General features: G+C 36.7%; 1 protein-coding gene across 1 annotated transcript; it reads left to right on the plus strand.

Moving 5' to 3' along the window:
- Positions 4,784 to 6,057, plus strand: LOC107636574. The gene is made up of 4 exons (XM_016340075.1): positions 4,784 to 4,900; positions 5,007 to 5,353; positions 5,710 to 5,836; positions 5,950 to 6,057. Exons 1-4 carry the CDS (start codon positions 4,784 to 4,786, stop codon positions 6,055 to 6,057), a joined length of 699 nt encoding a protein of 232 aa, XP_016195561.1.

Raw genomic sequence — 15,750 nt, forward strand, 5'->3', positions numbered from 1 at the left:
TAGGTTGAATATCAAGTCACTCCTTTTCTTTGTCCCTCACAGCAAATGAGAAGAGTATTAGCCTATAAACTTCAGGATCTACTCAATTGGTTTTCACAGTATCACAAATCTGCAGAAAATTTGAAATGAACAAATTAGGATCTTCCTATGGAAGTCCATAAAACTGGAAGGTTTTTGCACTAGAATAATCAGTTGTGGGTTGAGCTCAAAATCAATTGCTCTAATGGGGGACACACTAATACTTCTTCCATAGAAATCAGGAGTCGGGGCTGTGTAAGAGCCCAGAGTTCTTCTAAGTTGTGCACTCCCATTCGGCTCCATGATAAATTCTCCCTGTTCCTATACACACAAACAAACAAAGAGAAATGAAAATCTCTACATCAGAGTGTAGAGGATTTCCAGTGAAGTATCCTGTGTAATGGAACTAAAACAAAATAGAGTAGGAAATGAACTGAAATTTCTGAAAATAATTAAGAAAAATTAAGCTACTAATTCGAAAACTAAACAAAGAATAATAATGATATTTTTTCAAAAATTTTAGAAGGAAAAATCACTACGAGGACACCAAACTTAATTTCTGAATTAATTAGGAATAAACAAAAAGAAAACACTAAAGGGACACTGATGAGAGAACTTTTGCGTGGTCTAGAAATTTGTGGATAAATCCTCGTTGCAAGTATAGTTTCTAAACCTTCAAAAGTCCTTTCATACAAACGTTTTGGTTGTCACAAGTAACAAACCCCTTTTAAAATTGATAACCGAGTATTTAAACCTCGGGTCGTTTTCTCAAGGAATTGTAGGGAGGTATGTTCTTATTATTGGTTATGAGTCTTGTAAATTAGGGGTTTTAGAAAGTAGAGAAGCAGTATGTTGAATGATAAGAAAAATAAAATAATAATAATAAATAAACTCTTGGCAAGGTATGAGAATTGGAAGTCCTATCCTGGTTATCCTTATCAATTGTAATGAGAATTGGATTTTAATCCCACTTTGTTAACCTCTAACTATGAAGGTAAGTTAAGTGGATGAATTAATTTTTATTCCTCAGGTCCTAGTCTTTCCTTGGGAAAGGCTAGAGTTATTGGAACTTGAATGAATGAAATGAAGAAATCCAATTTTCAATCAACAATGAGTTTGATAACTCAAGTGTCTCCAATGACTCAACCAAAGCAAAAAGGGAAAAAAAGTCTACTTGAATGAAAATAATTTGGATAAACAAAGAGCATTAATAAATTAAAGAGAGCAATCATAAGTCTGAAATACCTCAAATTATATTAATAAAAGCAATCCAATCTAACATGAAAGATTTATGAATCAAATGGGCAACATAAGTAATTAACAAATAAAAGTATTAGAGTATCTAAAAGTAGAAGAGAAATATAAATTGAAGAACATTGAACCTGGGATTGAGAGTCACTCCTAAAACTAAGAGAAATTCTAAATCCTAATCCTAAGAGAGGAGAGAACCTCTCTCTCTAAAAACTACATCTACTCCTAAAATTGTGAATATGAAAGCTTATTTATGAATGGATGCATTCCCCCATTTTATAGCCTCTAATCTGTGTTTTCCGGGCCAAAAACTGGGTCAAAAATAGCCCAGAAATCGCCCCCCAGCATATTCTGGTATGTTCAGGTCGCGGCAAAGTGACGCGGAGGCGTCGTCCACGCGTCTGCGCGGATTGAAGTTCGCAGATGCGACACGGGCGAGTCATTCACGCGTTTGCGTCGCTTAACGTCGGGGCAGCTATGGTAAATTATATATCAAATTGAAGCCCCGGACGTTAGCTTTCCAATGCAACTGGAACCACATCGTTTGGACCTCTGTAGCTAAAGTTATAGCCATTTGAGTGCGAAGAGGTCAAGTTGGACAGCTTAGCAATATCTCCAACTTCTTGTATTCCTTCCACTTTTGCATGCTTCCTTTCCATCTTCTGAGCCATTCCTGCCCTATAATCTCTAAAAACACTTAACAAACATATCAAGGCATCTAATGGTAATAAGAGAGGATTAATAATAGGGAACTTAAGGCCAAAGAAGCATGTTTTCAATCAAAGCACATAATTAGGAAGGCAAATGTAAAACCATGCAAATAGTATGAATAAGTGGGTAAAGAGTTGATAAAATCCACTCAATTGAGCACAAGATAAACCATGAAATAGTGGTTTATCAGACACCAAATTTAAAATAAAAAATTAAGAGAAAATAAATAAGATAAAAATAAAAAATTAAGAGAAAAATTAAATAAACAAAACCAATAAAAATACCTAATTTAAGCAACAAGACAACTAGTAGTTGTCAGACATAAACAATCCCCAGCAACGGCGCCAAAAACTTGGTGCGGAATTTAGGATTTCCACAATTTAACCGGCAAGTGCACCAGGTCATCCAAGTAATACCTTAGGTGAGTGAGAGTCAATCCTATCAGGATTGTCGAACTGAGCAACAATGGTTATCCAGTTGGTTTAGTTAGGCAAACAGAGAAAGTTTGTTGATGGTTGAAAACACATAAAACAATAATCAAAAGCGTAAAGAAAGCAAGTAATGGATTTGGTGTGAAAATAGTGAGAGAAAATAGTTAAGACTTTGGAGATGTTTACTTTTCCGGATTAAAGATTCTTACCAACTATTTTAACAATGCATAATTCATTCTATGGTAAACTGTAATTAACTAAATCCTAATCCCTTAGTGATTTAGTTTTCTCTAACCTTCATTAAGCGCCACTCCCGTGGTCACTTAATTCTGATTAGAGGGTTAAGTGCAAAACTAGTTTATGGCCACAAAAACCCAATTACCTAAAGCTAATAGGATTATATGTCACATATCCCAATTAGTTCATGTAATTAGCAATTTAGGAGAAACTTGTTTTCAAGCTGTTGTTTAAGCGATATAACTCTCCCAAGAATCACAAGAACTCATGTAGAATAAGGGTCATACTCCCGTTCCACCCAGATTCATAAGATTAAGAACGAAAACAATCTTTGAAACTGAATCAATACACTAACTAAAATAGAAAAGCAATAGTCTTAATTCATAGAAATAAACAGAGCTCCTAACCTTAACCAAAGAAGTTTAGTGGCTTATGATTTACAGAGAAAACTAGGGTTCTGAAAACGTGCGAAAGAGAGAATGTTCGAACCTCCCTAAAGGGAGAATATTTTTCCTTTTATATCTAACCTAATTTGATTCGGAATTAAAATATAAAATATTAAAACCTAAAACTAAAAGATATGGTTTGTAAATAAAAATTACAAAAAGAAAATAAAATATAACTAATAAAAGCTAAATCCACTTGGGATGCCAAAAGAAGGGGAATTCGGCCTGCTTTGCTGGCACTAAACGTCAGATGGGCGTTTAGCTCCCTAGAAGGGGCATTGGCATTTCTGGTCTTAAGTCTTACTGGCGCTAAACACTGGCTAGGCATTTAGCACCCAAGGGGGAGTGCTGCCAACTTTTCCTTTTTAGCTCAAAACTTTGCCAAATTGCTCTGAATTTCACCTGAAATCATAAAAATACTAAAACAACTCAAAGTAGCATCCAAAGAGGATTTTTGCACTAAAATACTATGAAATTAAATAAATTCTAACTAAAAATAATATGAAATTGATATGAAAAAGGGACAAGATGCTCACGCATTAAGTATTCCCTATTCTTGATTTCTTTCTAGCCCTCTAAGCCCTCTCCTATTCACATTCTACAATCATCTTAACTGTTAATTTTTTATCCTATCTGTTTTTTCTTTTCTTTAAGATCCATAATTTTTTTGCCAAGCTTTGATTGACCTAATTAGAGATTTAATTAGACGTTGCTTACCTCAATCCATTAATCCTCCTAGGAACGATATCACTCACTGTGGTATTATTTGAACGATTTGCTGCACTTGTCAATGTTCAATAACTAAGTTTGATGTAGCTAGCATATAGGGGGGTTGAGGTGGGTTGTGAGTTTGTTAGGTTAGAAGGTGCGTCTGGAGGTCTATTACTAATGTGGGATAAAATTTTGTTTAAGATAGAGAATTGTTATAAAGGAAAGAGATGGCTGTGTGTTGAAGGAATGCTAACAAAAAATAGCTTTAGGTGTGCATATTGCTTGGTGTTTGGAGCACATGTGAAAGAGGATAGGCTTACTATGTGGGAAGAGCTAAGTTATATCTCGAGGCTATTTCAAGTTCCGTTTTGCTATATGGGAGATTTTAATGAGATTCTACCGGTGGAGGAAAGGAAGAGGACTACTAATTTACCAATCACAGCTGAAGAGTTTAAGGATTGGGTTCACGACATGGAGCTATAGATTTGCCATTGAATAATCAAAAGTATATGTGGTTCAGGGGCAATCATGCAGTCGAATTGATTGAGTGATGATTAACGTGGAATGAATAGAGGAGTTTCCAAATATATGATTGAAAATGGAGCCTAGGAGACTATCTGATCATTCTCTCTTAGTAGTGGAGGATATATAGTTATGTGGTGGTCTAAGATCTTTCCGATGCTCGGATTTATAGTTTATTCATGAAGGTTTCTTGAGAGTGATGAAGGAGGAATGAAGAGGTTTAGGGGATGTGCCTTTCACTAATAAATTAAAGGCATTGACGGTTCCAATTGGTAGGTGGCATAAGAAAAACTTAGGGATATGAACAACAAAATAAAGAAGTTTGAATATGAGATAAAGAATATTGGTGATATGGTAAGCTATGGGATATATGATGTAATAGTGGAGGCGAGAAGAAAGGCATTATTTGGGTATTATGAGAAGTGGTATATTGGGAAATAAATTCGCTGGAAACAAATGTCTCGATTTAAGCATATGAAAGAGACGGACAAGAACACAAGGTACTTTTACAACGTTGCATCAACAAGACGGAAGGGTAACCAGATCAAGGCTTTGGTGATCAATGGTGAACTGGTGAGGAATTAGACAAGGATCAAGATTGCAATTAGGAACTTTACAAGAACCTATATAATCTAGGGGAGCCACCTTTAGTGAGGTGCCACGATGGATTGTGAATCAGATTAACGTTGATGAAGCCACAGCACTGGAGGTTTTACCATCTATAGAAGAAGTAAGAGAGTCGATTTGGGATTGTGAGTATTCAAAAGCACCAGGAAGTGATGGGTACAACATGAACTTCATAAAGAAGTATTGGGAATACATTGGTGGAGAATTCAGTGCAGCTCTGTTTGGATTCTTTGAGACATCCAGATTACCTAAAGACTCTAATATGACATGGGTAGTGTTGGCTTCGAAGTTTGTGGGAGAGAAGGAGATTAAGGATTTACGGCCAATTAGCATGGTTAGGTGCATGCACGAGGTGATATCAAAAATTCTGTCAAGGAAAATGCAAAAGGTAATGCCAAGGTTAGTTGGCGAGACACAAAGTACTTTGTGAATGGTAGAAAAATACACGATGGGGCGTTAATTGCATATGAGACTGATCAATGGCTGAAATTGAAGAAGAAGGCATCTGCAATCATTAAGCTGGACTTCCAAAAAGCTTATGATATAGTGAAATAGAGCTTTATAGATATTGTGTTGTCAAAGATGTGGTTTGGCCAGATATGGAGAGAGTGGAACATGGAGTGTGTTTGCTCAGCTTCAATGTCAGTGTTTATTAACGGATCACCAACAAAGCAATTTAAGATGGGAAGGGGTTTGAGGCAGGGAGACCATTTCTCGTCATTTCTTTTTGTTCTTTTTTTTAATGTGCTACATAGGATGATAGAAGAGACAGTAAGGAACAGGCACATAGATCCAACACTGGTAGGACGAGATAATATTGAGTTGTCTCATATTCAGTGTGTAAATGACACTATTTTGTTTTGTCCTCCAAAAGAAGAGACGGTTAGAAAATACATTAGGTTGCTACGGTGCTTTGAGATAGTGTCAGGTTTGAGAATTAATTTTGTGAAGTCAAGTCTGATACTAGTAAATTGTGATCAAGAGTGGGTGCAAAGAATGTGTTGTTTATTGGGGTGCAAGGCGACACCGTTACCAGTGAAATATCTCGGGATATCATTAGGGGAGAATCCATGACAAGTGGAAACTTGGAAACTAATAATTGATAAGGTGGAGGAAAAACTTAATCTATGGAAAACTAAGGTCCTGAACAAAGCATGGAAGCTAGTTCTTATAAAATATATGCTCAATAGTCTGCCAATTTACTACCTCAGCCTATATAAGATGTCGAAGGCAGTAGCAAAATGGTTAATCTCTTTATAGAGGAGATTTCTATGGGAAAAATAGCATAGTAAGTTGGAATTTGCTCAAGTTAAGTGGAAAATAGTACAAGCACCAAATAAGCTTGGAGGTATGGGAGTGGGATATGCTGTTGGTGCACGAAATTGCGATCATCAACAATGGCGCCAAAGATTTGGTGCTCTCAAACGTGAATCACACTTTGTCACAACTTCGCACAACTAACCAGCAAGTGCACTGGGTCGTCCAAGTAATAAACCTTACGTGAGTAAGGGTCGATCCCACGGAGATTGTCGGCCTGAAACAACCTATGGTCACCTTGTAAATCTTAGTCAGGCGGATTCAAGTGGTTATGGTGAATTGATAATAAAAACATAATTAAAATATAAACTAGGATAGCGATACATATGTAATTCATTGGTGAGAATTTCAGATAAGCGTATAGAGATGCTTTCGTTCCTCCTGAACATCTGCTTTCCTGCTGTCTTCATCTAATCATTCCTACTCCCTTCCATGGCAAGCTGTATGTTGGGCATCACCGTTGTCAGTGGCTATATTCTCGATCATACTGGAATAGGATTTACTATCCTTTTGCGTCTGTCATTACGCCCAGCACTCGCGAGTTTGAAGCTCGTCACAGCCATCCCTTCCCAGATCCTACTCGGAATACCACAGACAAGGTTTAGACTTTCTGGATCTTATGAATGGCCATCCATGGGTTCTAACTTATACAACGAAGACTCTAATATCTCGGACTCGGTCCCCTGTATTAGATATCTAAGAGATACTCATTCTATCTCTTCTTCATGTAGAACAGAAGTGGTTGTCAGGCACGCGTTCATAGGTGAGAATGGTGATGAGCGTCACATAATCATCACATTCATCATGTTCTTGGGTGCGAATGAATATCTTAGAATAGGAATAAGCTTGAATTGAATAGAAAAACAATAGTACTTTGTATTAATTCATGAGGAACAGCAGAGCTCCACACCTTAATCTATGGTGTGTAGAAACTCTACCGTTGAAAATACATAAGTGATGAAGGTTCAGGCATGGCCGAATGGCCAACCCCCATAAAGGTCTAAGATAGCATAAAACTGATCAAAGATCTGATCTGAAGATGTAAATACAATAGTAAAAAGTCCTATTTATACTAAACTAGTTACTAGGGTTTACAGAAATGAGTAAATGATGCAGAAATCGACTTTTGGGGCCCACTTGGTGTGTGCTTGGGTTGAGCATTGAGCTTTACACGTGTAGAGGCTTCTCTTGGATTTGAACGCCAGTTTGTAACCTATTTCTGGCGTTTAACTCCACTTTACAACCTGTTTCTGGCATTTAACTCCAGAATGCAACATGGAACTGGCGTTGAACGCCATTTGCGTCATCTAAACTCGGGCAAAGTATGAACTATTATATATTGCTGGAAAGCCCTGAATGTCTACTTTCCAATGCAATTAAGAACGTGCCATTTGGAGTTCTGTAGCTCCAGAAAAGCCACTTTGAGTGCAGGGAGGTCAGAATCCAACAGCATCTGCAGTCCTTCTTCAACCTCTGAATCTGATTTTTGCTCAAGTCCCTCAATTTCAGCCAGAAATTATCTGAAATTACAGAAAAACATACAAACTCATAGTAAAGTCCATAAATGTGATTTTTATTTAAAAACTAATAAAAATATACTAAAAACTAACTAAATTATACTAAAAACTATGTAAAAACAATGCCAAAAAGCGTATAAATTATCCGCTCATCACAACACCAAACTTAAATTGTTGCTTGTTCCCAAGCAACTGAAAATCAAATAGGATAAAAAGAAGAGAATATACTATAAATTCCAAAATGTCAATGAAACTTAGCTCCAATCAGATGAGCGGGACTAGTAGCTTTTTGCCTCTTGAATAGTTTTGGCATCTCACTTTATCCATTGAAGTTCAGAATGATTGGCATCTATAGGAACTTAGAATTTAGATAGTGTTATTGATTCTCCTAGTTCAGTATGTTGATTCTTGAACACAGTTACTTAATGAGTCTTGGCCGTGGCCCTAAGCACTCTGTTTTCCAGTATTACCACCGGTTTTTATTATCCTTGCCTTTTGGTTTTAAGGGCTATTGGCTTTTTGCTCTTGCCTTTTGGTTTAAAGAGCTTTTGGCTTTTTCTGCTTGCTTTTTCTTTCTCTTTCTCTTTTTTTTCGCCATTTTTCTTTTCTTTTTTTTTCTTTTTTTCTTTTGCAAGCTTTTGTATATTCACTGCTTTTTCTTACTTCAAGAATCATTTTTATGATTTTTTAGATCATCAAATAACATTTCTCCTTTTTCCTTATTCTTCAAGAGCCAACATATTTAACATTCATAAACAACAAATTCAAAAGACATATGCACTGTTCAAGCATTCATTCAGAAAACAAAAAGTATTGTCACCACATCAAAATAATTAAACTAGTTTCAAGGATGAATTCAAAACCCTGTACTTCTTGTTCTTTTGTTTTTTAGAATATTTTTCATTTAAGAGAGGTGATTGATTCATAGGACATTCATAACTTTAAGGCATAGACACTTAAATACTAATGATCATATAGTAAAGACACAAACATAAATAAAACATAAAGCATAGTAAATGAAAAACAGAAAAATAAGAGCAAGGAGATTAAGGAACGGGTCCACCTTAGTGAGGGTGGCGTCTTCCTCTTCTTGAAGAACCAATGGTGCTTTTGAGCTCCTCTATGTCTCTTCCTTGTCTTTGTTGCTCCATCCCTAGTGATTTTGGTGCTCCTATCTTTAGTTGCTCCCAATAGTTGTGTGGAGGAAAGTGTATCCCTTGAGGTATCTCAGGGATCTCTTGGTGAGGGAATTCCTCATGCTCTTATTGTGCAGTCAAATGCTCTACCACTGAGCTATGGACCCTTGAGATGAATCTCTCCATCTCCCATGACTCAGAGGTGGAAGCTTTTGTCTTCCCTTTCCTCTTTCTAGAGGTTTCTCCGGCCTTAGGTGCCATAAATGGTTATGGAAAAACAAAAAGTAATGCTTTTACCACACCAAACTTAAAAGGTTTGCTCGCCCCTGAGCAAAAGAAGAAAGGAAGTAGTAGAAGAAGAAGAAAATGGAGGAGATGGAGGTGTGTGAATGGTTCGGCCACTGGGGGTTTAAGGTGGTTATGATGTGTGCAAAGGAAGGAGTGATGGTTTGAATTTGAGTGAGTGGGTGTAGGTGGGTGTGTGATGGTTTTGGAGGGGAATTGGAGGTGATTGGTGAAGGGTATTTGGGGAAGAGGGTTATGAAAAGGTGTGAAGAGGATAGAAGAAAAGGTGGGGATCCTGTGGGGTCGACAGATCCTGAGGGGCCAAGGACTTAACATCCCTGCTCCAATTAGGCATGTAAAACGCTCTTGCTGTGCAATCCTGGCGTTTAACGCTAGACTGCTGCTTATTTCTGGCGTTAAACGCCGAAATGTAGCCTGTTTCTAGCATTTAACACCAGGTAGATGCTTGTTTCTGGCGTTAAACACAAGCTTGGTGCTTGTTTCTGGCGTTAAACGCCAGACAGATGCTTGTTTCTGGCGTTTAAATGCCAGAATGCTTCTCCTCCAGGGTGTGCTATTTTTCATTCTGTTTTTGATTTTTCATTAGTTTTTGTGACTCCACATGATCATCAACCTAATAAAACATGAAATAACAAAAAGAAAATAAAATGGATATGATTAAATAACATTGGGTTGCCTCCCAACAAGCACTTCTTTAATATCAATAGCTTGACAGTGAGCTCTCATGGAGCCTTAGAGATAATCAGAGCAGGGTTGGGACCTCCCAACACTAAACTTAGAGTTTGAATGTGGGGGTTCAACACCAAACTTAGAGTTTGGTTGTGGCCTCCCAATACCAAACTTAGAGTTTGACTGTGGGGGCTTTGGTTGACTCTGCAGTGAGAGAAGCTTTTCATGGTTCCTCTCCATGGTTACAGAAGGAGATCCTTGAGTTTTAAACACAAGGTTGTCCTCATTCAGTTGGAGGACCAACTCTCCTCTGTCCACATCAATCACAGCTTTTGCTGTTGCTAGAAAGGGTCTTCCAAGGATGATGAATTCATCCTCATCCTTTCCAGTGTCTAGGATTATGAAATCAGCAGGGATGTAAAGGCCTTCAACCTTTACTAACACGTCCTCTACTAGTCCATAAGCCTGTTTTCTTGAGTTGTCTGCCATTTCTATTGAGATTCTGGCAGCTTGCACTTCAAAGATCCCAAGTTTTTTCATTACAGAGAGTGGCATTAAGTTTATGCCTGATCCCAGGTCACACAGAGCCTTCTCAAAGGTCATGGTGCCTATGGTACAGGGTATTAAGAATTTGCCAGGATCCTGTTTCTTTTGAGGTAATTTCTGCCTATCCAATGCATTCAGTTCATTAGTGAGCAAGGGAGGTTCGTCTTCCCAAGGCTCATTACCAAATAATTTGGCATTCAGCTTCATGATTGCACCAAGGTACTTAGCAACTTGCTCTTCAGTAACGTCTTCATTCTCTTTAGAAGAAGAATACTTATCAGAGCTCATGAAGGGCAGAAGGAGGTTCAATGGAATCTCTATGGTCTCTAGATGAGCCTCAGATTCCTTTAGTTCCTCAAAGGGAAACTCCTTATTGGTCACTAAATGTCCCAGGGGGTCTTCCTCACTAGGATTCACGTCCTCCTCCTCCCTTGTAGGTTCGGCCATGATGGTCAAGTCAATGGCCTTGCACTCTCTCTTTGGATTTTCTTCTGTATTGCTTGGGAGAGTACTAGGAGGAGTTTCAGTGACCCTTTTACTCAGCTGGCCCACTTGTGCCTCCAAATTTCTAATGGAGTACCATATTTCATTCATGAAACTCACAGTGGCCTTAGATAGATCAGAGACTATATTTGCTAAGCTAGATGGGTTCTGCTCAGAATTCTCTGCCTGTTGCTGAGTGGATGATGGAAAAGGTTTGCTATTGCTAAACTTGTTTCTTTCACCATTATTAAAGCCTTGTTGAGGCTTTTGTTGATCCGTCCATGAGAAATTTGGATGATTTCTCCATGAGGGATTATAGGTGTTTCCATAGGGTTCACCCATGTAATTCACCTCTGCTATTGCAGGGTTCTCAGGATCATAAGCTTCTTCTTCAGAAGATGCCTCTTTAGTATTGTTGGATGATTCCTTCAATCCATTCAGACTCTGAGAGATCATATTGACTTGCTGAGTCAATATTTTTTCTGAGCCAATATGGCATTCAGAGTATCAATTTCAAGAACTCCCTTCCTTTGAGGCGTCTCAGAGGTGTACATGAACTGGTTATTAGCAACCATATCAATGAGTTCCTGAGCTTCTGCAGGCATTTTTTTAGGTGAATGGATCCACCTGCAGAATGGTCCAATGACATTTTAGATAATTCAGACAGACCATCATAGAATATATCCAGGATGGTCCATTCTGAAAGCATGTCAGAAGGACACCTTTTGGTCAGTTCCTTGTATCTATCCCAAGCTTCATAGAGGGATTCACCTTCTTTCTGTTTGAAGGTTTGAACATCCACTCTAAGCTTGCTAAGCTTTTGAGGAGGAAAGAACTTGGCTAAGAAAGCCGTGACCAGCTTATCTCAAGAGTTCAGGCTATCTTTAGGTTGAGAGTCCAACCATATTCTAGCTCTTTCTCTTACAGCAAACGGGAAAAGCATAAGCCTGTAGACCTCGGGATCAATCCCATTGGTCTTAACAGTATCCCAGATTTGCAAGAATTCAGTTAAGAACTGAAAAGGATCTTCTGATGAAAGTCCATAAAACTTGTAGTTCTGTTGCATCAGAGAAACTAATTGAGGTTTCAGCTCAAAATTGTTTGCTCCAATGGCAGGGATTGAGATGCTTCTTCCATGTAAGTTGGAATTTGGTGCAGTAAAGTCACCAAGCATCTTCCTTGCATTGTTATTATTTTCGGCCATGTCTCCTTCTTTTTCGAAAATTTCTGTCAGATTTTCTGCAGAGAGTTGTGCTTTGGCTTCCCTTAGCTTCCTCTTCAGAGTCCTTTCAGGTTTAGGATTAGCTTCAACAAGAATGTTCTTGTCCTTATTTCTGCTCATATGAAAAAGAGGAGAACAGAAAAGAGGAATCCTCTATGTCACAGTATAGAGATTCCTTTATGTGAGTAGCAAAAAGAGAAAGATAAAAATCCAAACACAGGGGAGAGGAGTGGGTTCGAATTCTTAGATGAAGAGGAGTGTTAGTAAATAAATAAATAATTAGAAGGAGATGAGAGATAAGAATTTTCGAAAATCATTGAAAAGAAAAGAAAAATATTTTTGTTTTTAATTTAAATTAAAAGTTAAAATTAGAAAAAAAAGAAAAATGAAATTAAATTAAAAGTGAAAACAATTAGTAAAAAAAAGAATTTTGAAAAAGAGGAAGGTGATTTTCAAAAATTAGAGAGAGAGAATTAGTTAGGTAGTTTTGAAAAAGATGAGAATCAAACAAAAAGATAAGATTAATTGAAAAAGATTTGAAAATCAATTTTGAAAACATAAGAAGTTAGAAAAGAAGTTAGAAAAGATTTTGAAATTGATTTTGAAAAAGATGTGATTGAAACTTATTTTGAAAAAGATTTGAAAAAGAAATTTAAAAAGATTTGATTTTTGAAATCAAAGTTGATTACTTGACTAACAAGAAACTAAAAAGATATGATTCTAGAGTTTAAAGATTGAACCTTTCTTACTAGGCAAGTAACAAACTTAAAATTTTTTGAATCAATCACATTAATGGTTAGTAAAGATTTTGAAATTATGAACAAGATAAGAAAAAGATTTTTGAAAATCAATTTGAAATTTTCAAAAATCATAAGAAGAAAATTGAAAAATATTTGATTTTTGAAAAGGATTTGAAAAAGATAGAATTTTTAAATGGAGAATTTGACTTGACTCATAAGAAACAACTAAATTTTAAAAAAGTTTTGAAAAAGTCAACTCAAATTTTCAAAATTTATGAGTGAAATAAGGGAAAGATATTTTTGATTTTTGAATTTTTAATGAAGAAAGAGAAAAACATCAAATTGATGCAAAACATAAAAATTTTGGATTAAAATAAAAGATGCATGCAAGAACACTATGATTTTCGAGATGAACACCAAGAACACTTTGAATGTCAAGATGAACACCAAGAACTTATTTTTAAAAATTTTTTAAGAAAAGAAAAAAAAACATGCAAGACACCAAACTTAAAAATTTTTCATGTATAGACACTAACAAATTGAAAATGCATATGAAAAATAAGAAAAGACACAACAAAAAAATATGAAGATCAAACAAGGAGACTTACCAAGAACAACTTGAAGATCATGAAGAACGCAATGCATGAATTTTCGAAAAATGCAAGAAAGAGATAAACATGCAATTGACACCAAACTTATGACTTGACACTAGATTCAAGCAATAAACATCAAATTATTTTTAGTTTTATGATTTTATTAATTTTTTTTGTATATTTTTCAAAAATTTAATTGGAAAAAGAAAAATAAGGATTTCAAAATTTTTAATAGGAATTCCAGGAATCTTGCACTGTTAGTCTAAAGCTCCAGTCCAGGAATTAGACATGGCTTACTAGCCAGCCAAGCTTTCAGTGAAAGCTCCGGTGCAAAACACTAGACATGGCCAATGGCCAGCCAAACTTTAGCAGATACAAATCAGACATACAACAGCTGATACTTCATCCAACTTCATTCTATGCTGATAAGTGGAAGCCCCAGTCCAAATGAATTATATATGGCTTTACAGCCAGCCAGGCTTCAACAAGCTTCATGAAACTCTAGAATTCCTTTTTTAAAAATTCTGAAGCCATAGAATAATTTATTTTATTTTTTTTCGAAAATAAAAACAATAAAAACAAAAACTTAAAATTAAAAAAAAATTACCTAATCTGAGCAACAAGATGAACCGTCAGTTATCCAAACTCGAACAATCCCCGGCAACGGCGCCAAAAACTTGGTGCACGAAATTGCGATCATCAACAATGGCGCCAAAGACTTGGTGCTCTCATACCACAGACAAGGTTTAGACTTTTCGGATCTCAGGAATGGCCATCCATGGGTTCTAACTTATACCACAAAGACTCTAATATCTCGGAGTCGGTCCCCTGTATTAGATATCTAAGAGATACTCATTCTATCTCTTCTTCATGTAGAACGAAAGTGGTTGTCAGGCACGCGTTCATAGGTGAGAATGGTGATGAGCGTCACATAATCATCACATTCATCATGTTCTTGGGTGCGAATGAATATCTTAGAATAGGAATAAGCTTGAATTGAATAGAAAAATAGTAGTACTTCGCATTAATTCATGAAGAACAGCAGAGCTCTACACCTTAATCTATGGTGTGTAGAAACTCTACCGTTGAAAATACATAAGTGATGAAGGTTCAGGCATGGCCGAATGGCCAGCCCCCATAAAGGTCTAAGATAGCATAAAACTGATCAAAGATCTGATCCGAAGATGTAAATACAATAGTAAAAAGTCCTATTTATACTAAACTAGTTACTAGGGTTTACAAAAATGAGTAAATGATGCAGAAATCCACTTCTGGGGCTCACTTGGTGTGTGCTTGGGCTGAGCATTGAGCTTTACACGTGTAGAGGATTCTCTTGGAGTTGAACGCCAGTTTGTAACCTGTTTCTGGCGTTTAACTCCACTTTGCAACCTGTTTCTGGCGTTTAACTCCAGAATGCAACATGGAACTGGCGTTGAACGCCAGTTTGCGTCATCTAAACTCGGGCAAAGTATGGACTATTATATATTTCTGGAAAGCCCTGGATGTATACTTTCCAACGCAATTGAGAGCGTGCCATTTGGAGTTCTATAGCTCTAGAAAATCCAATTTGAGTACAGGGAGGTCAGAATCTAACAGCATCTGCAGTCCTTCTTCAACCTCTGAATCTGATTTTTGCTCAAGTCCCTCAATTTCAGCCAGAAATTACCTGAAATCACAGAAAAACACACAAACTCATAGTAAAGTCCAGAAATGTGATTTTTATTTAAAAACTAATAAAAATATACTAAAAACTAACTAAATTATACTAAAAACTATGTAAAAATAATGCCAAAAAGCATATAAATTATCCGCTCATCAGCTGTCTTTCGGAATATGACTCTGTTATTTAAGTGGTGGTGATGTTTCTCTAAGGAAGATTGCCCGCTCTAAAAAATGATTGTCTGCCCATGTAATAATCTAAATCCTATTCAGATGTTGTCGACTTAGGGGATTCCTCATACTAGGGGGCCATGGAGAGACATTTCTCAACTACAGATCAAGGAACAAAGAGTGCGAGAAAAAATGATTAATAGTTTATATATGGAATTAGGAAATGGGAGTAGTATTAGATTTTGGGAGGATATTTGGCTACAAGGTGTAGTTTAAAAGCCTCTTTTCCAAGGCTTTTCTCATTTTCAAATATAAAAGGATCCGTAATAAGAGAATGTAGGTTTTGAAATGGGATAGAATGGATATAGAATTTTCACTAGAGGTGAGAGCTCTTCCAACGGGAACTGGAACAATTGAATCAGCTTCATAGTGCACTT

The sequence above is a fragment of the Arachis ipaensis genome, chromosome B04 (genome assembly GCF_000816755.2).
Source record: "Arachis ipaensis cultivar K30076 chromosome B04, Araip1.1, whole genome shotgun sequence".
In the NCBI taxonomy this organism is placed as follows: domain Eukaryota; kingdom Viridiplantae; phylum Streptophyta; class Magnoliopsida; order Fabales; family Fabaceae; genus Arachis; species Arachis ipaensis.